Source organism: Primulina eburnea, chromosome 13, assembly GCF_022965805.1.
Source record: "Primulina eburnea isolate SZY01 chromosome 13, ASM2296580v1, whole genome shotgun sequence".
NCBI lineage: Eukaryota > Viridiplantae > Streptophyta > Magnoliopsida > Lamiales > Gesneriaceae > Primulina > Primulina eburnea.
In genome coordinates, this window is record NC_133113.1 from 29,836,163 (window position 1) to 29,859,582 (window position 23,420).

Here is a 23,420-nt window from a genome sequence, read left to right on the forward strand (position 1 = left end):
TTGAAAAGAAAAGAAATCTTTTGTGGAATAGCAAGCTGCCGGCAAGTAAAGAAACTCGTCGGAAATTCTGTAATATGGCACATGTAGGAAGATGGTCTGAAAACATCTGTCCAGAATGCCAAAACCAGAAGGAACCAGAATTTGGTAAAGGATTCAAGCCGAGATCTGATCGGAAACACTTTACCGATACCAGTACAAGTGGGGATGGACCACATTCACGATTTCCTCGAGGAAGCCGAAAGCCAAAGATTCCTCGACAAAATTAAAAGGGACATGTGACCCTCCACTACAAAAGCAGGACCACTACCATGTGAGTGGAAGAAACAAGACAACCACTAATTAGTGGTAAAGGACAAATAGACCATCAATAACAAATGGTGGATGACTCAGCAAGCATTGGACACCAATCTAAAAGGAATCCAATGAATAAAAGTAAATTAACTGGTCCCGAAAATTCATCCATAAATAAGGACAGAAAGGAAACCAGTTAACACACCAGAACCAAAACTTAAAATGTATCGTGTATATTTGAAAGTTTTGAAAAGAAGAATAACATACAAGAGGAAAGAGGCAGAAGCTCTTAAATGGTTAGTGAATCATTTCAAAGAGTATAAAAAGATGAAATTACTGCCGATATCCTGGAAACTCATCGTCAATGGTATCTAAAAGAGATAAAGGAGGATGAGAAGTTGATGTCAAGATTAATAATCTAGACAGGGACCCCTCAACCACCAAATGGTCCCCAATGCAAGCTGTAAAGGCTTATGAAGATTTGAAATCCGAAGTTCAAATCCGAAGGAGCCTTCTATAAATAAGGCAGAAAGAAGGAAGTGAAGATCATCAAATATTTTCTCCATTTCTTTCATACAAGGTTGTAATATTTTCTTTCAAGTTTTATGTGTGTTAAGAGTTCAGCTACGATAAGTAGCTAAAACAAGTTTCTCCTCCTCTACAGGAGGTTACTATATAATAAATAAATGTTTGTGTTTGAATAAAAGAGATCTTTGCTCTTAGCCCCTATCATGTATTATTTTCAAAAATTGATCTTTTGCTGTACGCTCTAAGGTAGGAAACGAATTAGAGCTGTGCTAAGTATTGCTGAAGGAATCTGCTTAGTAACCATCGGTTGCGATCGTGTGGTTGGACTGTGAGGAGCAGTTCGTAAAAAACGGTGGATATAACCCGGTGGTACTCTAGTCAAAAAGGTAAAAGATTCAATTTATTTTACGGAAGCATGATGGGCCTTTTACTACAAAAAAAGAAATCAATTATTTAAAATAAATATATAAGGGCAAACTTGGAAATTTGAGGGATATGGGGAGTTGAAACAAAGTTTTAATGGGGTCGGGAGTAAAGAGGAGGTTGAGAATGGAAATAGGGAGTTTTTGACAATTTCCTCTTAAATCAATGGATATGCATAAAGTGGCATGCATCAAACCATATCTACATCTCGGAGATACATGAAAGGGTGGCTCCGAATATCAACTTCCACCAGCTAAAATAAATTCAGTGATGTTACCCATCCAATTTTAAAACTCAGCGCATACAAATACAATGTGGACGCAGCACCCTAAGAAGAAGCGCAAGAAATACACAAAAAATTTCGGCTACTTTAGCAAACTATTTAGTGCCCAAAAACCATCAACTTGTGATGAATGGAAAAGTTCATCCAGCTTTAGCATTTGAATGCTGAATTAAAGTTTTCTTGGATATCAAGAATATATTCTAAAATCATATTTCGATTTTAATCATTAATCTATTTGTAGATCTAGTGAAATGATATAAATCAAGGGATGATTAAAAGAGATTTAGTTATCTGAAACATTTTATGGATACATGCTTTTATGATCGAACAACATGATCTTGTGCTGTCTCGTGTCCTGAATTCACCATATTTCTACTACAAATCCTATGACAAAAATATACATTCCAATTCATGATTTCAAATATAACAGACAAGTCGTGTAAAGAGCGTATCTGTCATAGCAGATCAATTAACAAAATCACTCAAAACTTATAGTTTGGAAGCAACTAACTACAACACGAGCTTACTTGCTTGGCTCTCATCTTCTTCCACTGCCACTCTGAAACAACTGGCCAATACGAGCCTCAATATCCTCCACACTATACCTAATATGTCTATCTCCATGCTTCCCAAAATCAACTAAGGCCTGCAATCTTCCTATAAAATTCCGGTAAGCTGGGATTAAACTAGCACGAATTGAAGCCCTCAACTCCTCTCCCAAATACTCATCCACGATCACCCATGTCGATTGAGAACTGCATATCTCCTCAAAGTATGTGTTGAATAAATTTAGTTTATCTCTTAAATTCTTGGCTGCTACAGGCGACAGAGAGTTGCTATCAATCTTAAGAACAGCCAAAACTTTGCTCCATGTACCTCTTTGATAATTCACATGATATTGTTTGATTTTTGCCTCATGTTTCCTTATCCAATCATCGCCTAACAGTGTCCCCAAGTCATTATCTTTCACTTTCTGCACAATATACCTGCCATTGTTCATCATAAATACAGAACTCAATGTCTTGTCCCGGTAAATCTTGGACTTGCCCTCTAGGTTACTCTCCAAAAACTCCATAATCCATTCCATTCGAACAGCTAGACTTGAAGAGGAGGACAAAACCATATTGTCCCCTTTCCTGTACTCAAAATTGCTACCATGAGGCCCAACGCTTTCCTCGAAAATCTGTTCTAAGGTTCGCCGGGACCGGCATGCAGCACGAAGATAATTCAACACATATCGAGCCATGGGATGTACACCCCCGCCAGGAACAGCAGCCTTTACCGGGTCCCGACGGATCAAATTTTCCAACTCCATAAACACACCTCTAATAGCTTCCCCTAGTCTTTTCCAGATAGTGATGACTTCATTTCTTAAAGTTATACCGTATTGGTCAGAAAAAATAAACTCAAATTCAGGCATCAAGTCCCTTACAGCTTCATAAACATCCAGCACCTTGAACAACCTCTCGGGTGCCCGACTCCCTATAGCCACTGCATCCGCAAAGTTCAGGAGCTGAATCGTAGAACCTCGGCAAACCTCCATAAACGAAAGGTCCGCTGCGGAGGAGAACCCCAAGAAAATGCGATCACACAGGCGCCGCTCGCTTGGAAAAAGAATCCTCAGAGCAACATTAATGGCTTTGACCCATTTCTCAATTTCATCTTCCAGCTGCGCCCACTGCATTTTCTGAACCTCGTCGATGCTCAGCTTCTGCAGACCCAGTCTAGAAAAGCTCTCCTCCAAGAATTCCCTCCGGTAGGTGCTGTACACGTGGGAGCATTCCTTCAGATACCCCGCCACCACCATCCTCTTTGCGATATCATGCAAGTCCCCTATAGTACCTGCCGGCAGCGCGTCGATTATTATGTCGTAATCCGTGACGGGCTGCGCCAAGGGGATGAAATTATCGCCATCTTCCACAGAAACGTCGTCGTCGTCGGAGTAGTAGTCGTGATGATGAGCTGACTCGCCGCGAGTCAAGTCGAATAAGTCGGCCCCGCGTTCGACGAGGGTTCTGAACTCATCTTCCAAGCGAAACATGGATTGCTGAAGTAGATCCTCGGCTCGGTCGAGGTAAGAGGAGATGTTCTTGTCATCGGCTAAAGGGGTCCAATCACGGATGGAGGCAATTAATTGGTCGACAGAATCAAGAAAAGCCGAAGAATCGGCAGAATTCGACCATATGGATCTGTCTGAGGAGATATAACTGGAGATCTGACGGTCGAGAGAGTTGAGGATGCGTTCCACATCGTCCTCGGAGAGCTTTTCCGTCAGCTTCTCACGCAATCTTCCATCGAAGTTGGAAAAAATCTTAATAATATCGTCAGTCATGGTCTCCGTACGGCCAAGAGACTTGGCTATCTGGCGAGCAATAGCTACGAGCTTCTCCTCGCCGTTATCCGCCATTGCTGGAGCTTCAATTACTCTATGTATTCACCTGCAATTGCGAAAAAGGAACTATATGAGTTCGAAGGACGTTTGGAAAGAAGAAAGGGTGGAGTGGGGACCACGGGGAAACGCGGTTTCTTGGACTGATTTTATGGGTGAAAAAAGACGGGCATTAAAGCCAAAGTAGAAGGGGATGATAGCCCATAAAAAGAGGAGTGAAGAAGAAAGAAAGCATTTTGGAAGTTGAGCATTTCGCTTCAAATTTTGGGTTTTTTTTTTTTTTTTTTTTGTCAAAGATGTTTGTTATGCACACACGCTTCAAATTCTAGCTTTTCTTTTTCAAAAAACAAAAAAAAAATGACCATCGTTATCATCAAATTATAAGAGATGTAGACATTTAAGTCGTGATATTTGAGATGCATTTTAAGATTATTGGTTAAAATCAACAATATCACAAGTGAATTAAAACGTTATATTTGAAATTAGAGCGATTTCGAGTGAATTTGGGATGTTAAGCCAAATCTCTGGGAAGACGGTGAGTTTCAAAAGTGGGGTGAATGTCTTTAGACGAAATCTCCCGTCGTCAAACCACGAGAGAGATGTTTAGCATTTAAATGGACCGTAACAATCTATTGTGACACAATTTAAAGTCGTGATGTCACTGTCTAAAACGGACGATATCCTAAGTGATCCTGAACATTGACAATAAATTTCGATTCTTTCGAGTACTTGTTTTCGAGTGTTAATTCAAATAACTTGTAAATAAGTTTCGAGTGTTAATTCAAATAACTTGCAAATAAGTTCGAATCTATAGAGCTGAATTCAAACTCGAACTTTAATTTGAACCGAATTCGAGCCAAATTTTTTAAATTTTCAAGTTTCGAGTCGAGCTCAAATAGAACTAATTCAAACCAATTTCACGACTACAATTTTCGTCATATTCAACTCGATTTAATTAGTTTACATCTCTTATATCCCCGTGTTTTTCATACACTTCTTTTCCCAATGGAAAGAACAAATCCATTATCTTACATTAAAAAATAAGTTGAAGTACAAACAACACGCATCATGGCAACAAAAAACACCTCATAACCCGATTAAAATTAGAATTAAAAAAAAAAAACCCATAACATTTCCAGTAGCATAAGACTGTAAGTACTAAAGAGTATATCGAAATGGTTATTGAACTCAATATGGTTGTCAAAAAACATATATCCGTTACACATGACAGTTGTGGTGATTCACAAACACCACTTCCGTCTAAAGACAGAACTTATTTCGGGTTGCCACCAAGAACTTGTGAAAGACTTTAATATCTTTTTCTATAAGAAAAATTATCTTACAGCAACTCCATAAGAGCTGTAAGGACACCTAAACACGGTGTTGTAACCCAAGAAGAATGATTTTGAAGTGCAAAGGCGAGAATTACTAAAGGACTTGAAACCTAAAAAAAACAAAGTAAAAATTCAAATCCGCGTAATATACAGTTCGTTTTTACATTCTCTTTTTAGCGTAAATAGTCGTCTGATCTGCCACTTTAACCCACTCATTCGCAATTTTTTCTGTGTATGATACCTGTTTGATCACAACAAAAGGTTATGCATAAGGGATAGGTACAGTTATATCAAAATGAGACGTATACATAATACTTGAGCAAGCTGCATTTTCGACAAGCTGGCACACACGAATAACAAATGAAACTGTTCAAACACATTCACAAGAAGCAATTTAAGAATTGTGTTGTTCACATTAAATAGAAACGAAGCTCTACTTTAAGATTTTAACTAATTTTATCATTACTTGAACTTTTCACGTATGCAGCATTCCATTTAAACAAATTATAGAATCCATCCAGATGGCACGGAAAACATGAATATCAAGAATATTTTATCTAGGACATCACTACCAACATGATATTATCATCTTGTTTCAAGATTGGATCACCTAGATTCAGAATATAATAATTGACTGTCTTAAAATGGATACATTTTAACCGTTAGATTAGATTCAAAATCCACAAAGACATGGCTTGGCAGAAGCGGTGATAGAATCTATCAAGCAAAAAGTTGTGAAGTCCACGGCAATCAAAGTGTAATTGCACATCAAAGAATCACAAAGTACAAGAAAACCAAACACATTGAAGCGATGGTCCATTTTACTCAAGATGTGATATTAACCGCTCATTGATGTGTAGACAGCCAAGAAAGAGGATAATCCGATCGCAGGATTGACCACTAAAGCTCCAGCATTGTCTAAAATTAATTTGCAGCTTGAGGTGACAGCATTTGGAAGATCATGGAGATAACATGGTCCATACAAGCAGATATGAAGATTATGAGATACCTCAACCCAAATTATGTTCCATTTTAAATTTACATAGTTTTAAGTAAAAGAGGCATAAAAGCCCTTCAGTTTGTGAAGCAGAATCCTGCACCAATAGGACATGACACTGTACTATTAACTATTCTCTGGGGTATGCCTACAAAGGAGTTTCCTATCCCGCCAGAGTTGGCCAGTTGGGTTACAAAAAGTTAGGGTTGGAGTGTACAGAATGTCAGTAATCTATAGTCTCTGGTGGATTCATTGTCTTTGGTTCTTCGCGATTGGAGGAGGATTCACTTTGAACAAAACCAATTCAAGTATCAAATTTTTCCTTGTGTGATTGCATCCTCTGTCATATTTCATTATTTTGTGAAATTTCATAACAAGTAGCAAATAGATTATAAAGGGAAAGGAAATGCTCCACCAGGAATACAAGATGTATAAGTGTTTTACATGCCTAGCATGTTCTTAATTGACACTCGTCACATTTTATGTGACAATGCAAAGATTGATCCTACCTAACTACATTGATATAAGCAATTTAATTGTTACTAAGAAACATATCAGAGTAATTCATTAGGTATGAATCAATTTTCAAATTCACCATACTATGCTCCTGGTTGAATCTCATCTCAAGCCATAAAAATTCGAGTTTTCTTGCCAAGCATTTGCCAGAACCAGTATTTACTTTCCAGGAAGTGTAAGTACCTGGGTAGTGACAAATCCTGTAAGCATTTTAATGAAGTCAGTCTGTCTTTCTTCGTCGAGCCTTTGGATTTCGCTCCTATTATTTTCCTGCAAGCTCCCAATCTTTAAGCATAAAAAGGAAAGACGAGCAAGAAGAGAGTGTCGATCATAAGTACGATTCTTCCCCTTGTCAAATGTGGCCAGCGGTAACTTAATAATATCAATATTTTGTATATAGCAATGAATTTATTGAATCTATAAGGCAACAAACAAGCACATATATAAAACAACAAAACTATCCAGTATCATTTCTATCACACCCATTTAGCGAGAAGCGGATGTGGCATGATGCAGTAGCCACGTTACTAAACTACATTTAGCAACAACAATACCTGAGAAAACAGCTAGAGAATTATAATATATACCTTTCTCTTCAATTAATTCACTTAAAGATCAAATAACATATGATAAATGTCCAGTTTTATGTTCCAGGGGCAACTTTGCTAGGATAGTGAGATAAATGGGGTACAAGAAAAGCCATCAACATCAATAACCTTGTATTTTTAATATTTTGGAAATAGATGAAACGGATACATAATGTCCACACAATCAAGTTAGCTAGGCAAGAAAATGTTCCTGATAGTTTGCAACTTGCAAGTTTTAAGAGTTGGCGAAAATGGTAACTCTTTCAAATCGATTCTTAAACCCTAAAGATTGACCATTAACTCATTCAAAACAAAGTCTGTGCACACTCAACCGAAATCTTAGATCGGATCCACCCTAGGAGAAAAATACCAAGTCCATAGAAATCTAAATTAAATCTTTGACTTGGAAATGATACAGGTCCAATTCTGAAAATTCAACCAATTCAACATCTATTTGTCGATCTCCTGACAAAAGGTAAGAGAAGGCAAGATTGCAATTCATCAGGTAAGGGCATGGTCAGAAACTATCTGGTACCTCTTCAACTCAAATCAAATATAAAAAATACACAGGAAATTAAAGATCTGAATGCATATGAAAAGGACAGCCCTAGGCATATTTTTTTATATCCAGACGGACAGACACATGGTTACAGAACAGATACTTGTGAAGCACCGTAATCTGAATTAATACAACCACCTGAATTAACAACTGTTTATGAACCAAATGGCATAACAGGAAGAAAGGATAAAAACTGGTATGGAATTTGTTTAAACAGCTTAATCTCCAGGGCAAATAATCGGGAGAAAAAATAACTATAAGTTTACAACTACGTAATCAGAATGTAGATTGAGACAAGTAATCAAAAGAATCCCATAAAGAATCAGTTATTGGACAAATATTTATATTTTTCCAGCACAATCATGAAATAAAAAATCACCTTACATGCAGCAAAGGCAAAAGGGTACTCGAAGTTTGCCACGAGTTCAGTAAGTGACTCTAAAATGATGGCTAAAAACTCAATGCATGAGATGTTTATACCCAAAATACTCAAAAAATAGGTAGGTGCTTCATTTTTCATTATAAACAGCCTACCAAATTAACAAGAAATTGTATCTACTAGTAATCTAGTTCACATTCTGCCAAGCCATGCCTTTAACAATATGTACCTTGATCCGTTCGTATTCTCTGATAGCACAACTTTTAGCATCGTCTGTGACTTTAATGGCATTATTTAGCTCTTGAAATTTACGGATCCTTGATTTGTCAGAGCCAAATAATTTAGAGGACGCCGTTTCAAGTTTTTCTGTTCTCAAACGCAAGGAATGCAATTCAGACACAAGCGTTTGCAATGTCAATATTGCATTAGAACGGTCAGAGAATGCATTGTGCACAGCGAACATCAAACCCATGTATTCTTGCAATGTTTCCTGCAATAATTACAGAGGATGGGGTAATTGCCACGAAATAGATACGAATGGAAAATTATATTGGTCTCTCTCTGTGTGTTAACCCGTGCAAAATTGATATGTACACTTAATTCAACGCTTTAAATTTTTTATAAACCAATTCTTTTTTTTGGTTGTACTGTTACTTGAGTAGACATTTAATTCAGCGTTTTAATTTTTTTATAAACCAATTCTTCGTTGTACTGTTACTTGAGTGGACCACACACGTATATAGACTTCCCAGGAGAACTTATGGTAAGAAGGCGTGGATACAACTTCCAAGGAATAAATCACCAAATTATTATTAAAGAAGCAACATAAAGGGAGTGAGATAATACGGGTGCTATTTGGCAAAAATTCATTCAATCGGCCAGAACAAAACACTCCCATGTCTCAAGTTCAAGATTACAGTGGGGTTCTCCCAAATAGGCACAAACTTGTGACAAAGCTTACCCAAAATAAGAATTCAGAACTTACCAAATGTTTCACGGCCTGTGAATTAAGTTCACGGTACAATCTGCTTGATTTGATGGCTGTAGTGGCAACAGTTTTTATGTCAGCAGCCCTCGTTTTTTGAGTATTCAGTTCAGTATGCTCACTTTCAAATTTAGTTAATTTGATCAAAGTTAGCCCTAATTCTCCCATTGTATCTCCTATATCTTGCTGTGCTTTGACCAGTAATTCAGCCTACCAAATCATAAAACAGAGATATTAATCTCACAGATATGTCGTGAACAAATTGTGTATAAATAGCAGTCAATGCAAATATGTATAGTATAGCTTTTGCGTAACATTATCAACCTTAAAAAATACGAGGATGTAACCATCACATTTCACAAAAAAAAAAATGAGAATTTCTACTAACCTGTTTCGATGTATTTGAAAGTTGCTGCTCAAGTTCCAATAGCTTCCCTTTCTTCTCCAAGAATTCCTTGTCATCCTCCTCCAAAGGAGACCTTGAGTTACCCCAATCATTGGTAACAGATTGTTTCAATTCTTTCAAAAACCTTAGCAAATCCTTCCCGTTTTTAGCAGGTTGCACCACCTCCTCAGGCTCGATCACACTCGTAGACTCCCCAAGCAGCTGCTTGGGAAGCCTCACTGCCCCATCCAGCACTCTCGACGCCACATCGATGCTTGTGGGCAGTGGCAGTTTACCTTGTACTGTCAAAAAAACCCTCAACTCGTCGCACTTCCCAATAACGGGATGTCTTGCCAGCCTCTTCAAGTATTTCTCCAATTCCGCTCTCCTCTGCTCCACAAACTCCTGTTTTTGCATTACCTGACTTTCCACTAAACTTTTATCAGGCCGAGGCGGAATAAAAAGCCCCCGGTAACCGTCGCTCAACCGATCCGACAGCGTCACCACGTCTTTGAACCTCCTCCGCACGCTGAAATCCAAACCTCGGTAATCTAAAATATCCGTTTTCGTGGTGATTAGATAGGTGACATAAGTATTGCCACCCGGAACAATCGAATTGGAAGATTCGACCTCCTTTTGCGGACTCGAAACCGTGATTTTCAGATAATCCGAGCTGGAAGATTGAGATCTAGGAGAAACCGTCGATTCTTCCTCGAGCATGCCATTAACATTGGATTCTGAATAACCGTCGTGAAACGAGCTGGATATAACGTCGGCGTACGAAGCAGATTCCAGCGGTGATCGTGAACCACGAGGGGTCACGATCAGGGGATCGGAGACTTCGGCGGTGGTGACAGTGGAAGACGGCGGAAGAAGGGGGTGTTCGACGGCGGGGGTGGAGGATGAGAGGGTGGTCACTGCGCTGCGATAGCTGGAGTAGGATTTGGAGGCGGGAACGTCGTCGTTGGAGGGATAGATGTCCCCGAGATAGAGGTCTTCCATGTGATATTTTCAGTATTTCTTCTTCTCCATGCCCGGGAAGGGGTTCCAGCTACCCCTGCCACTGCTAAAATCTCATAATATATGGAAACAATTTTTAAAGAATTATTACAGAATTTAAATATTCTTGAGAAAATAAATTTTATGCTTAGTTTACTTTTAAAAAAAAAAATTAATTATTTACCAATAACCGTCGCACACGTGTTGCGTGTGTCCTGAATATATGTGACTAATATATTAAATATTCATGATATTACAACATAATGACGTCACAACATAAAGAAAAAAGTTTATTTTTCACGGTGGCTAGTTTGGAAAAAAAATAATATTATTTTTCACGTGAGCAGTTTTCTTATGACGGTGAATATAATATTATTTGTTAAGAAAAAAATATAATATAAAAAATGAGAAAATAGTAAAATAGGAAAGAAAGTTGGTGTCCTTATAAATCGGTTATTATTAAGGGCTCAACTATAATAAAATAATAAATAGTAAATATAAAAAATAAAAAAGAGTATAACAGGAAAAAAAAGTTGGTATCCTCAAAGAGCGGTTATTATTATGGTCTCATACTTAATATAATAGTATAGAAATATAGATATAGGTGTCTAGATGTAGCAGTATTTCTATTAAAATATAAATATAAATATAAATATATATAATATATCTATGCTTATTTGATTAAATAATTTTATATGATAAGTGTTACTAGGATATTAAATGATAGATACACGTGAGTAGGGTTGTTCATTGTTGGTCTGGTTTTAAGGGTGTGTTTGGTTGAATGAATTAAATAATGATAGATTAATAGTCAAATATATATCGTTAAAATTTTAAGATGTTTTAATAATCATTTTGACCCGGTTTAAGATCCAATTTTATTAATCAAATAGTTATCCATAAAATTGGATCTTAAACCGAGTTAAAATGATTATTAAAACAACTTAAAATTTTAACGATAAATATTGGACTATTAATCTATCCTTATTTAATCAACTCAACCAAACACACCCTTAAATATATAATTCAATATCAAAGTTTTTTCTTTGATTCCATTCGGTTTTATACGAAAACAGATGGATGTTGACTCAAAATTAAGAATTATTTAAACTGGTAATATAAATATATTTTAAAATACAATATATTATCTTTTTAGGTAACTTTTTAAACACTTCCAAATTTAAATAAATTAAATAAGTTACACACGAATTTGACATTTATAGATACTACTTTTCTAACACCGCATGATTAAATAAAATACATATGAAATATTTTATTTACATTGTTCATTCATTTTTTAATAATAAAATACAAAAAAAAATAGCTAAAATATATTTGTGTGTGGATATAAATAATCATCGTGTTTATTTATCTAACACGTCATCTCTTTTGTTGTTCAATCGGTGATCGGAAAATGTCCGAGAGAAATAAGAAGAAAGGCTTGACTCTTTCTATAATATGACCTTTCAACTTCACGAAATCCAACAAATTCATTGTCAATTTTCGAGTTTTAAAAGTTGATATAGATTTAGCAGGTGACAGTGGTGAAATAATAGTATGTTAATTAGATAAAAGGGGTACAAACTTATAAATATATATATATATATATATATATATATATATATATATATATATATGATACTCACGAGAAATTTAAGGTCCGCTCTCAGCAAGTGTCACTAGTACAGACGCAGGGTTTTGAAATTTAGGGTCCGCTCCCAACAAGTGTCACTAGTACAGACGCAGGGTTTAGAAATTGTCCCGAGTCTGAAATCACGAAAAAAACCGTTAAGAGAGGGCCAGGAGGGTGTCCTGACGTAGCCCCTTCGACGCGTGAATTCAATCAACTGAACACTCAAACCTGGTATTTATAGGAGAATATCTGGGCCCTTGATGGATCTGTCTTCTATTTGGGCTAGAGATGGGCCAGTGATAATGGGTCTGATCTTGAAGGGTCCATTCTTGGGTATATATATATATATATATATATATATATATATATATATATATATATATATATATATATATATCAATTGGTGAATGACACATCATCGGTGCTCACACAAATGCTGCACACCTACCGTGCACATTTGTGTGAGCACCGATGATGTGTCATTCGCCCATCAATTGGTGAATGACACATCATCGGTGCTCACACAAATGCTGCACACCTACCGTGCACATTTGTGTGAGCACCGATGATGTGTCATTCGCCCATTAGATATATATATATATATATATATATATATATATATATATATATATATATATATATATATATATATATATATATCAAAACTCTTCCAAAATTTCCACAATGTCCTATAACTTCCAGGAATGAAGCTGTAAAGATGGTGTAAAAAAAAGATCAGCTGGAAACCATTAAAAATCAGAAACCGTCGTTGATCTATAAGATAACAATACTATAAAAACTCATTTTTCATACATTGTTTTCGCATCTGTTTTTCATACGTTTAATCACATTATTTAATCATGGTTCGAACATGAAAGTTTTTCAAAATGTGTCATACTTTTATAGATGCCTACAATTGCCAAAAAATATTGTCGGAACATTAATTTTCCGATCATCAATATAGGGTATATATCACGCTAGTTTATTTCAATTCTATCGGCTAAGAATTTGAGAGCACAAATAAAAGAGATGTGGTAGGAAATCATAAAACATGCTGGAAAAATATTGAGTCACGTGGAAGCTGAACGTCGGCCATACATTGTCGTGAGTGTCAGTAACCGTGACCGACGTGTGAATTACACGCACTAGTGAAAAGCAATTTTTAAAATTTCTTAACCTTTTTCTATATTATTCTAGGCTACTTGAAAAGTTTTGTGAAACTTGGATGAATATTATATTTTCTGTGAATTTTTAAAATTAATACCATGATTTTCGAATATGATTTGATATCTATAAGACTATCTATGACTTTTTATACAAGTTTATAGTCTTCAATACTTTAAAGATTGTGTCTCATGTGAGACCGTCTCACGGATCTTAATCTGTGAGACGGGTCAACCCTACCCACATTCACAATAAAAAGTAATACTCTTAGCTTAAAAGATAATACTTTTTCATGGATAATCCATTTAAGAGATCCGTCTCACAAATATGACCCGTGAGACCGTCTCACACAAGTTTTTGCCTACTTTAAAAACATATAATCTGAATTACCTACGAAATTTTATAATTTTTGGACTTGTAAACTCTTTATTATGATTTTTGTGAGTTACATATTCGATATTGAGAAAAATCGATTAAGGATAATATGACTGTAAGTATAACGTATTATGTATTTTTTAGTTAATATAATGCATTGGGGATGTTATATTAAATTTCATAATTTTTTGGTCTTATATAAATTATTGTGATTTTTTTTATAATTTTGATTATTGAAAAATATTTTTTTTTTAAAAAAACATGATTTCAAAAATTGCATGTTCGGCCAATTTTTACTTTTAGAATAGTGTTTTAAGATAATAGGTAAATTTTTATAATTGTGGATTAACATGCTTATTTATTGGAAATATTTAATGGATATATTGACCTCGAACACTTACTAAGAGATAAGATTTGTTCAAAATGTATTTGAAAAATAATTTTGTTTATTACTAAGGTATTGTAAGGCACTAAAGAAGTTTTTATAAGGTAATAACTTGTGTTAGACGGTCGCACATGTCGTATTTTGTGAGACGAGTCTCTTATTTGGGTCATCCGTGAAAAAGTATTAATTTTTATGTTAAGAGTATTATTTTTTATTGTGAATATCAGTAAGGTTGACTCGTCTCATAGATAAAGATTCGTGATACGGTCTCACAAGAGACATATTATTTTTATAAAGTTTTGGACTAATACTCGATATTTTGACAACTTTTAGGGATAATTCATACTAAAATTTTGAATTAATTAGGAGATTTTATACTATACTAACGATAATCACCGTGAACAATAAGGTTGACTTGAACTTTGTATTTTCCCACTCATTTATAGCAAACCTATAAAGGTGGGGAATTTTAAGTTATTATTTCTATAGCCCTTTGAAAATTGGCTTGGAAATTAGATATATTCTCAAATTATATTCATCATATTTTATTGGTTTCTTGTACACGTATAAAATTATTGTATATTCTAATCATGTCGATACGTATAGGATATATATTAATTCGATGATCGCTCCTTCTATCATGCCGAATCCTCGAACATGTTGATATCTTTTTTAATGATCAAATCTATCATCTTGATTGCATCTTATTAGAAAAATTATTCTACTTCTTTATTATTAATAGTTTGTAACAGTCTAAGTGAATGATTCAATGTAATGCTCTTATCATAATATAATTGCATTAAGTGTGATTCTTCTAGAGTTTTCACCCAAAGATATCTTAGTTAATCGTCAAATGAATTAATAAATGATCGAACAACTAAATGTTAAAGTGACAAACCAAGATGGATATCTGAACAAAAGACTTCGGTACGAAGATTGAGTTCATTGAACAACGTGACTTGGGTCTCGTTATATCAGTTAACTTGGGTCACTTTCTTCAATAGTTACTTGCTAACCTATTTTTTTTCTGCCCTCATATTACCTAAGTCCTTAGAGACTTAAATTCTATTTTTATATTATATATATCTTAATTTCTAAACCAGGTATCCTGGAACTAGATAAAGAAAGAAATATCAGTGAATAAAAGTTTGTTTGATAAAATATTAAGTCATTTAATCTATAAGTGAGTTACTCATGAATATTAATAATAATTTGTTGTCATTTCCATCTATATATATATATATATTTTATGTTAGTATGGTCTTGTAAAATTTGTACTATTCACTTCCGCTACAAAAATTAAATTATTCTAAATGACATATTATTGCATGCGATACTGCAAAATGAGACAAAATTCCCACAAAAAGTATCGTAGTTAGACCCCGAGTTGGGTGCCACAATTTTATTTATTTATTTATATGTATGTATAATAATGTACTAGCAACTATGCACACACATTGTGTGTAATATACTACGTGAATATTATATATTGCATATAATTTGGTCTCAAGTTCTTGATTTAATTACAATATTCTACCAATTAAATTAAATATAACATGAGATTTATTAACATTATTTTTTATAATTGTAAAATGTGAAAATTCAAGAAAACTATATTATATTAAATAAATGCACGAACCAATAACAATTCAATAAATACAATATAAAATTTAAATATGATAATATCTAAGACAAATAAATTTGTTAAAAGGTCAAATTCAAGAATAAAAGTTAAAATTGAATGATAATTTGGAATCAGGAAAAAACTTAACCAGAAAGTAGTTATTATTAGAGTTTTCTGCTTTATTAATAGTATATTTATATATAATGACAACTGATATTTAAACTCAATTTTTTTGTCATTTGTACCTCATTTTTAACGTTTTTTTTTTTTAATATTTTAGTCCTTTTCCTTTTTGAAAATATTGACAAAAAAAATTCAAATAATTTCAATTTTTTTTTTAAATCCAATTTATCATGAAATCTTTATATACACAGCCCCATTACAAAGGAAAATATATGATTTTACATATTCTCAAGTCGAAAGAGTGGAGTGCATGGTATGTCCGTTCGCAGTGCCAAAATGAGAAGTTGCAAGAAAATTCCATTGTAGTGTCACGTTCATGTCCGAAATGGCCCTTCTCTACAAAACCCTCGACACTATGCTCCGTCGAAACTGCTATCCGCCACTTCAAACCCTCCGCCTTCGTTTCATTTGCCGCCAGAACCCGTTAGGACTGGATCACCGTCGCCTCCGCTCCATTGGAACCCCTAACTTTTGACCGCGATTCATTAATGACGTCGAAATTGGGGTTAGCGGGTGGTATTCCAGAGCGAAGGGTCCGATCCATTTGGGACGCCATTGATTCTCGCCAATTCAAGAATGCTCTCGCCTCTCAAGCAGTCGGCTTCGCTGCTTTCTAAGTACCCCAACTCCCCATACGCACTCGTGAGACTGCCTATATTTTCTGTGTCCTTTCTGCTTTGTGTGAATTTAGCAAGATATCAGTTTTTATTGCAAACCGTGCAGGCTTTGAAGGCTTTGATATTGGAAAGGATGGGAAAGAATGAGGAAGCGCTATCTGTGTGTTTAAATGCCAAAGGGATTTTATTATCCAATGACTCCAGTAACGTCATTGACAATCTCACTCTCAGCACTTTGCAGATTGTTTTCCAGTGGCAGTGGATATGGCCACTAGTTGTTACGAGTTCGCGTGTGGCAACAATTTGGAGTTAATGATGGGCTTATTTAACTGTTATGTGCGCGAATATTCATTCGTGAAGCAGCAACAGGTTGATAGTGTTTCTTTGCAGCCTCTATTATTTATTCGACGTCGATGTCATCTGTGAATTCTTGTATTCTGTGTCATATGTGAATCATTTTATTCTGTGTAAAGTTAATTCTTTTATTGTTGTCATAGATAGCTATTAAAATGTACAAGATTGCTGGTGAAGAAAGGTTCCTAATGTGGGCAGTTTGCGGCATTCAGTTGCAGGTTTGGCTGTTTCTGGTCTGTATGTATATTCAATGTTTTATTATGATCTTATAGTTCTCTGTTCTTGGGGTAGGGTTTTAATCGATGCTAACAAGCATTAAGGATGTTTGGATTCTTTTCATCATAAATATTTTAAGGGCTTTATCTTATAAACATAATTACTACTGCACCACGTTAAATGATTTTTACCCACTACTTTTCTTCAGGAAAAAAATTGTTTTTTATCGGGTAAAATTGCAGAAAAAGTGAACACATGTTTTCTGCACACAGAATGGAAGAGAATCTTCATTGGACTCTATTATTCTTGTAGATCGTTTCGTACTTTGTGTGGATAGCCACACTTGCTTCGATAGTTTGAACCACTGGTATCTTTGGAAGAAAAATCGTAAAACTATCAAATTATTCTATCCAACATCTTTGCATTCATATATATGTTTTCGGTTATTCTTATTTTGTCAAAATATTTTTGATGAACCCGCCAAAAAAAATTGAGGGAACATCTGTTTATTATTCTTTAACATTTGCAATGTTTGGTTGGTGCATTCTTCACAGCATTCTATAAATGCTTTAGTTAAATTATACGAGGCAAACGAGCTTACCTGCACTTATTTCTTTAGCATTTTCATAAATTCATGACTATTGCATGGTAAATGGTTCTAGTTGTGTTTATAGAAGGTTGGGACATTAAAAAAGGTATGGACCTACGGGGATTCGGGTGTTGGATATAATTTGCTTGTCTCCACAGTGTTTGATAATGTCTAGACACTTGTTGGAACATTGTCTTATGGTTAAAATGTCCATTTCCAGAATTAAGTTGCATTCTATATTTTTAGTATGTCAATTTCCAGAATTAAGTTGCATTCTATATTTTTAGTAATACACAAACATACAAATTCTGTTGTATGTGACAAAGAACGATCAAAATATAATGTTCGGTCGTATAATTAATCTATGAATGTATGATTAAATATCAAACTAGTTTCCAACCAATTCTTCCGATGCCATTGAAGTTTTCTAGCTAGAACATTGTTATGACATAAGATCTTTAACTGGAAATTGTAACTGAAAATGACTTCAAGAAGATTAAATTTTTTCCATCACACTTTCTTACACAGTGACTTTGTGGCCACCTTACATTCTTAAATTATGATTCAATTTGAGAAATACAATTCTCAGTAATATGGGGAGAGGAGACATAGTTATGAGTTATCTTTGTAATGATTATTTTTATGAGTGAGTCTAATGTGACACCGTTTCACGGATCATAATCCGTGAGACGGGTCAACCCTAACCATATTCACAATAAAAAGTAATACTCTTAGCACAAAAAGTAATACTTTTTCATGGGTGACCCAAATAAGAGATCCGTCTCACAAATACGACTCGTGAGACCATTTCACACAAATTTTTGCCTATTTTTATTAACTTTTTTAAGAGGGGGAAAATATAAAAAAAATGTTTTAATAATTTTTTAATGGGAAAAAAAGGGAATGTGGGCTGGACTCAAGCAAAAGAAGGCCAGGTCGGCTGTACCGTTACTATCAATGGCCAACAATGGCAAGACCAGCGGTCTCATCCATGTCACAGAGCAGTAGTCCAGGGAACACCCGGTTCCTCCTCCTCCCTGTTCTTTTGCCATGCTTCACTCATAATTCTATTGGTTTCTAACTGTTTTGTTATTTAATCTGTTTTAGTTTGATTATCTCAATGTGAGTCAAGAGCCACTCCTCGTGTCTGATGGAAAAAAGTAATTATTTCAGATATTAGAATATATATCAGTGCAGTGCAGTGCATCTGCGAAAGCTAAGTTTGTGCTGAGCCGATATGGCTGCGGCTTTGGACTGCTGGTCCAGCAGAACCAGTACGGATGAGGACATGGTGGAGCAGGTGCTCATGCGAACCCAGGACAGATCCGAGTGTCCGCCGTCGAACCCACCACCCGCCGCCGCTAACTCCTCGGCCACCGCAGATATTCGAGAGTCACCCTTGCAGAAGCGCTTCCAGCGGCTGAGCCGCAATTTGTCGGAGGCCATTGCTTCGCTTAAGAACTCGTTGAATTTCGATTCGGCCCGTGAGGTGCAGGCCACTGAGCCTTCGGGCTGCCGGAGACACGTTTGGGGAAGTGTTGTACGGTGCTTGACGCAGCTGTACCCCGGGAGTCAACTTCCAGAGAAATTGGTCTCTAATCTGCGCAAACATTATGATTCTTTACCCCTCAGGTGAAAGCATTCATTCAAATATCTTCCGTTTATGTATCCTGAGCACTCATTTGATCGTTTTTATTGATATTGATAGCTATGCACAAGCGGGATTTGAAATGAAAGACGTGTTCTTGCACATAAAGTTGATTGAGCAAGCATCGGCGGAGGATCATCCGGCTATTATGATTCAAGAAATGTCCGATGATGAAGTGAATGGCTCTGTATTTAAGCTTACATTTGCTTGTAACTCTTCAATTTCATGGCCAGCCATGTCAGGGGCTCTCGATAGTTCTTCGATTTGCTGTAAGAAGTTACAAATCTTTGAGAAGAAGAGTTTTACTCTGGGAATAGTTTTGCTTTTAATTCAAACGGGGCAGGAAAAATTATTCAAATTCCGGATTGAAAATGCACTTAAATTAGCCTTAAAGAGGCCAAAACACAATCCCGTCATGCTCCCCTTTGGACTTTGCGGATGCCAAGAGGAGAGTACTAAGGGAAGGGATCTTGGAGACATTGAAGAAGATGGTAACGGTGATCAAAATTATAGAAATAGAGGAGAAAATTTGGGCTCAAAAGTTCATTTAAAACTCCCTCTTCCAGATGATTTGATTGTAGTTTCTGTTGATGAATGGCAGACCGTGACTTCTGGTAAAGAAGGGGTAGGGAAATGGTTGTTGAGTTACGATTCTGTCGATATAATAGATCAGATTGGACCAAGTACTTTTAAGGGGACGTTCAAGGGTAAAAAAGTCGGGATCGAAAAGATCAAAGGGTGTGACAAAGGACATGCCTATGAGTTTGAGCTAAGGAGAGATTTGTTGGAATTGATGACTTGTGGACATAAGAACATCTTGCAGTTCAATGGCATTTTTATAGATGAGAATCACGGATTATGCATCGTGACAAAATTGATGGAGGGAGGATCCGTCCAAGAATTGATTATGAAGAACAAGAAACTTCATATGAAAGAAATTATAAGGATTTTGGTAGATGTAGCAGAAGGAATTAAGTTCATGAATGATCATGATATTGCTTATAAAGACTTGAATACTCAAAGGGTGTTATTAGACAAACATGGGAATGCTTGTATTGGAGGCATGGGAATAGTTGCTACTCGCAAGAGTGTTGGTGAGGCTATGGAGTATGAAACTGATGGATATCGATGGCTGGCTCCTGAGGTGTGTTGTCTTCTTTTTAATTTCATTTTTAGCCTTTGGTTTGGTTTTGGTTCGACTAATTGTTCATACATTTTCTTGGATGCTCTATCTTTGTTGATGCTAAATTGTTTCTATAATTTGGTCAATGTCGTAAAAAATTTCATTTTTTGAAGCGCTCTATGTGGAACATTCTTGTTCATTTGATTTGGTCGTTCGATCGATCTATCTTATTCTTGGAAATAATAGATCATTTCAGGTGATCCGGAGAATGTTGTAGAGTCGAGGATGAGCAACGCTTATAGTTTTGGGATGGTAATATGGGAGATGGTGACTGGTGAGATTGCTTATTCTGCTTATTCACCAGTGCAAGCTGCAGTTGGGATAGCTGCTTGTGGGCTTCGGCCTGAAATTCCCGAGGGCTGCCCACAGATTCTAAGATTGCTGATGATAAAATGCTGGAACAACTCCCCCTCTAAACGTCCACAATTTTCCGAAATTGTATCGACTTTGATGAGTGTCAGCAACAATAACACAAGTGCTACTCGATAGTAGTAAGTCTCTTGTGTTATCTAGTTTAACGATAGTAAATGGTGTATTAAAGAAAGCTTGCAACTGAGTATTCCCCAAAAATAAATGAAAATATAGTGTCAACCATGAAAAGCTTTTTTTTTCATGAAGTTCAGGTTATCTCAGTGTTGAGTATTTTGTTATTCAATATTATAGTATATGTTGTAAAAAATGAAGCGATACCAATATTCTCAGTCTACCATGTATAGTTATCCTTCGATTACATAATTAAGACAAGAAGAATCCAAATATGCCTCTCCTAGTATGACTATTCTTGTAAGTGACTTTGCATGACATAATATATTCAATAGACTTACCCAGTTACCTGGGAGAAATAAAGATCGGAAGGGAAGGTCGTGTGCGTTTAAGGGACCCAAAAGTTTAATGATTTAAGGACTTTTATGGTCAGCTGTTCGACATGTCTCTATAATGGCTTGTTGATGTTGCCAAAAGGAAGAATCCTTCTTATTTATTTCATTTTACTTCCACTTACTTCTGTCTGCCAAAACAATGACCACCCCTTGATCTTTTTGTCACAAATAGAGTCAGCTTGGCATTTGGTCTTTTTCTTTCCATACTCAGTCCCCAATGTGATTCGAACACCTATCTTCATCAAGGGACATCCACTATTCACGGCACGAGCTGTGTGGAGTAGTCGTGGTCTCTTTTTACCAATATTTCTTTATGCAACACCGGGTTTAAATGAGGCCTAGTCCCACTGTTTCTTGTATTCTGATCTTTTGACGATATCATGTACACGCACGAGTGAAGGCCAAGATCAGAGATCTGTTTCGTATTCATCAACTGTGCGTGGAGATTAATGATATGTGTCAGGACGTAGGATCAAAGTCTCGCAGAATAATTGTCCAAGATTCTTGTCTAAGCATATGGTAACAAAAAGTTGTAGTGCAGAAGTATTAATTGATTTTGCCAAAGGGGCACTGAAGGGCATGCATCTGCCACTCATTAGCCTTGTCTTGTTGGGTGCACATGCCGATCATGTGAACCCCCAATTTAGTTGTCAACAGCGATGGAATGAATGGAAGCAAATTTTTAAATCTTACATAGAATTTCTCACGAATTCAAATGTGCAACTACTACACATTATGTCACGAAGATCAACTACAATTTTTAAATCTTTTTTAAGTACAACTCTTTCTTGCTTAAGTCTCTCTATAAAATACTGCTTTCGGTGTTTATCCTTTTTAATAATATGTTAGTATAATTGTTTATACTTTTTGAAAAATTGAAAAAAAATTCTCATGCTAACTAATGTTATTAGTTCAGTTATCGAACCGGTTTATCTTAAAAAGTTCAATAAGTTAGGTTGAAACGACGTCAGAGCGGAAAACCATTATATTATATAAAATAATAATATAATAATTTTAAATTCTAAATATCTTATAGATATAAATAATTTTTTTTTATTCAAGTTTAAAATTTTAACAATATAAATATAATCAATATAAACAAAATAAATAAATCAACATGATTTAGTATTATTAAAATAATATTTTTAGTAAAGTTTGAAATCAAAATAATTATATATATAACAAAAAAATAAATTTTAATTTTAAAAACAATTTTTTAACTAAAAGCAAAAAAAATTTAAAATGTGGGAACAGGTCGGACCGGTTTTTGACTGGTTCTGGCCGGTTTTGATCGATTCGACCGATTCTTGATCGATTCCGACATATGTGACCGGTCATACAGTTTTTTAGTACTTTTCGGACCAGACCCGCAACCTGTTCCGAGTTTAACCGACCTGTCAAGTTTGGTTTTGAAAACACCGATTCTAACAATCAAAATATACGAATTTAAATTTTATATTCTTTCGTCATGTTCTTATTGTTTTGGTCAAATTTTATACGCATTTATTTGTTCCAAATATGAACTATATGCTATTTAACAAATATTTAAATTTCAATTTCAAAAGCGCGTATTAGTTACTAATTACTCCGGTTTCTAGTTTCTAGTTACTCAGATATGAAACCATCTACGCTTCACCTGTTCAGGCATCATTAACTTCCGTTTGTTTTTCTGACAAATAATAGACAGATAACTTATCACAGTTGCAAACATTTACTAGTTCAAAGATTTGCGTTACCATTTATGGTTAATAAATTATGACAGTTACATAAATAACTCTGGACCACAATGAAACTTTAAAGAACAACGCATGAAAAATAATTTAACTCGAAATATAAATGCAGGTTTTTCAAACTTCATATACGTGAGCTTCAGTTTGAATCTACATGTTGGCTGAGCTCGAAAGATTTGGTTTTGA

At 35.4% G+C, this 23,420-nt stretch overlaps 3 protein-coding genes and 1 long non-coding RNA gene across 8 annotated transcripts; 2 read left to right on the top strand and 2 right to left on the bottom strand.

Annotated features, from left to right (window-relative positions):
• Nucleotides 1-1,912: 1,912 nt before the first annotated feature.
• Nucleotides 1,913-4,190, bottom strand: LOC140809388 (exocyst complex component EXO70B1-like). The gene has a single exon (XM_073166990.1). The coding sequence runs from the start codon at nucleotides 3,930-3,932 to the stop codon at nucleotides 2,064-2,066; it is 1,869 nt and encodes a 622-aa protein (XP_073023091.1). The 5' UTR covers nucleotides 3,933-4,190; the 3' UTR covers nucleotides 1,913-2,063.
• An 881-nt stretch (nucleotides 4,191-5,071) lies between these two features.
• On the bottom strand, nucleotides 5,072-10,762 carry LOC140808849 (sorting nexin 2B-like). 4 transcript variants are annotated; one of them, XR_012113027.1, is made up of 6 exons: nucleotides 9,660-10,758; nucleotides 9,272-9,481; nucleotides 8,516-8,776; nucleotides 6,945-7,046; nucleotides 5,359-5,489; nucleotides 5,072-5,285 (listed from the first exon to the last, which is right to left on the bottom strand). XR_012113027.1 is itself a non-coding variant. In XM_073166150.1 (5 exons), the coding sequence occupies exons 1-5, from the start codon at nucleotides 10,656-10,658 to the stop codon at nucleotides 5,409-5,411; spliced, it is 1,653 nt and encodes a 550-aa protein (XP_073022251.1). In that variant the 5' UTR covers nucleotides 10,659-10,758; the 3' UTR covers nucleotides 5,072-5,408. The 4 variants fall into 4 exon arrangements, 3 of the variants coding, with proteins under 3 accessions (XP_073022251.1, XP_073022252.1, XP_073022253.1); XM_073166150.1 differs by having other exon boundaries at nucleotides 5,072-5,489; XM_073166151.1 differs by having other exon boundaries at nucleotides 5,072-5,489; nucleotides 6,945-7,031; nucleotides 9,660-10,757.
• A 5,487-nt stretch (nucleotides 10,763-16,249) lies between these two features.
• Nucleotides 16,250-17,869, top strand: LOC140809754 (uncharacterized). Its single transcript, XR_012113165.1, has 3 exons — nucleotides 16,250-16,661; nucleotides 16,743-17,005; nucleotides 17,134-17,869. It is a non-coding gene; the product is annotated as an uncharacterized lncRNA (long non-coding RNA).
• An 868-nt stretch (nucleotides 17,870-18,737) lies between these two features.
• Nucleotides 18,738-22,099, top strand: LOC140809726 (uncharacterized). 2 transcript variants are annotated; one of them, XM_073167443.1, is made up of 4 exons: nucleotides 18,738-19,427; nucleotides 19,504-20,587; nucleotides 20,813-21,117; nucleotides 21,677-22,099. In XM_073167443.1, the coding sequence occupies exons 1-3, from the start codon at nucleotides 19,033-19,035 to the stop codon at nucleotides 21,113-21,115; spliced, it is 1,782 nt and encodes a 593-aa protein (XP_073023544.1). In that variant the 5' UTR covers nucleotides 18,738-19,032; the 3' UTR covers nucleotides 21,116-21,117; nucleotides 21,677-22,099. The 2 variants fall into 2 exon arrangements, with proteins under 2 accessions (XP_073023544.1, XP_073023543.1); XM_073167442.1 differs by lacking the exon at nucleotides 21,677-22,099 and having other exon boundaries at nucleotides 20,813-21,258.
• The last annotated feature ends 1,321 nt before the right edge of the window (nucleotides 22,100-23,420 follow it).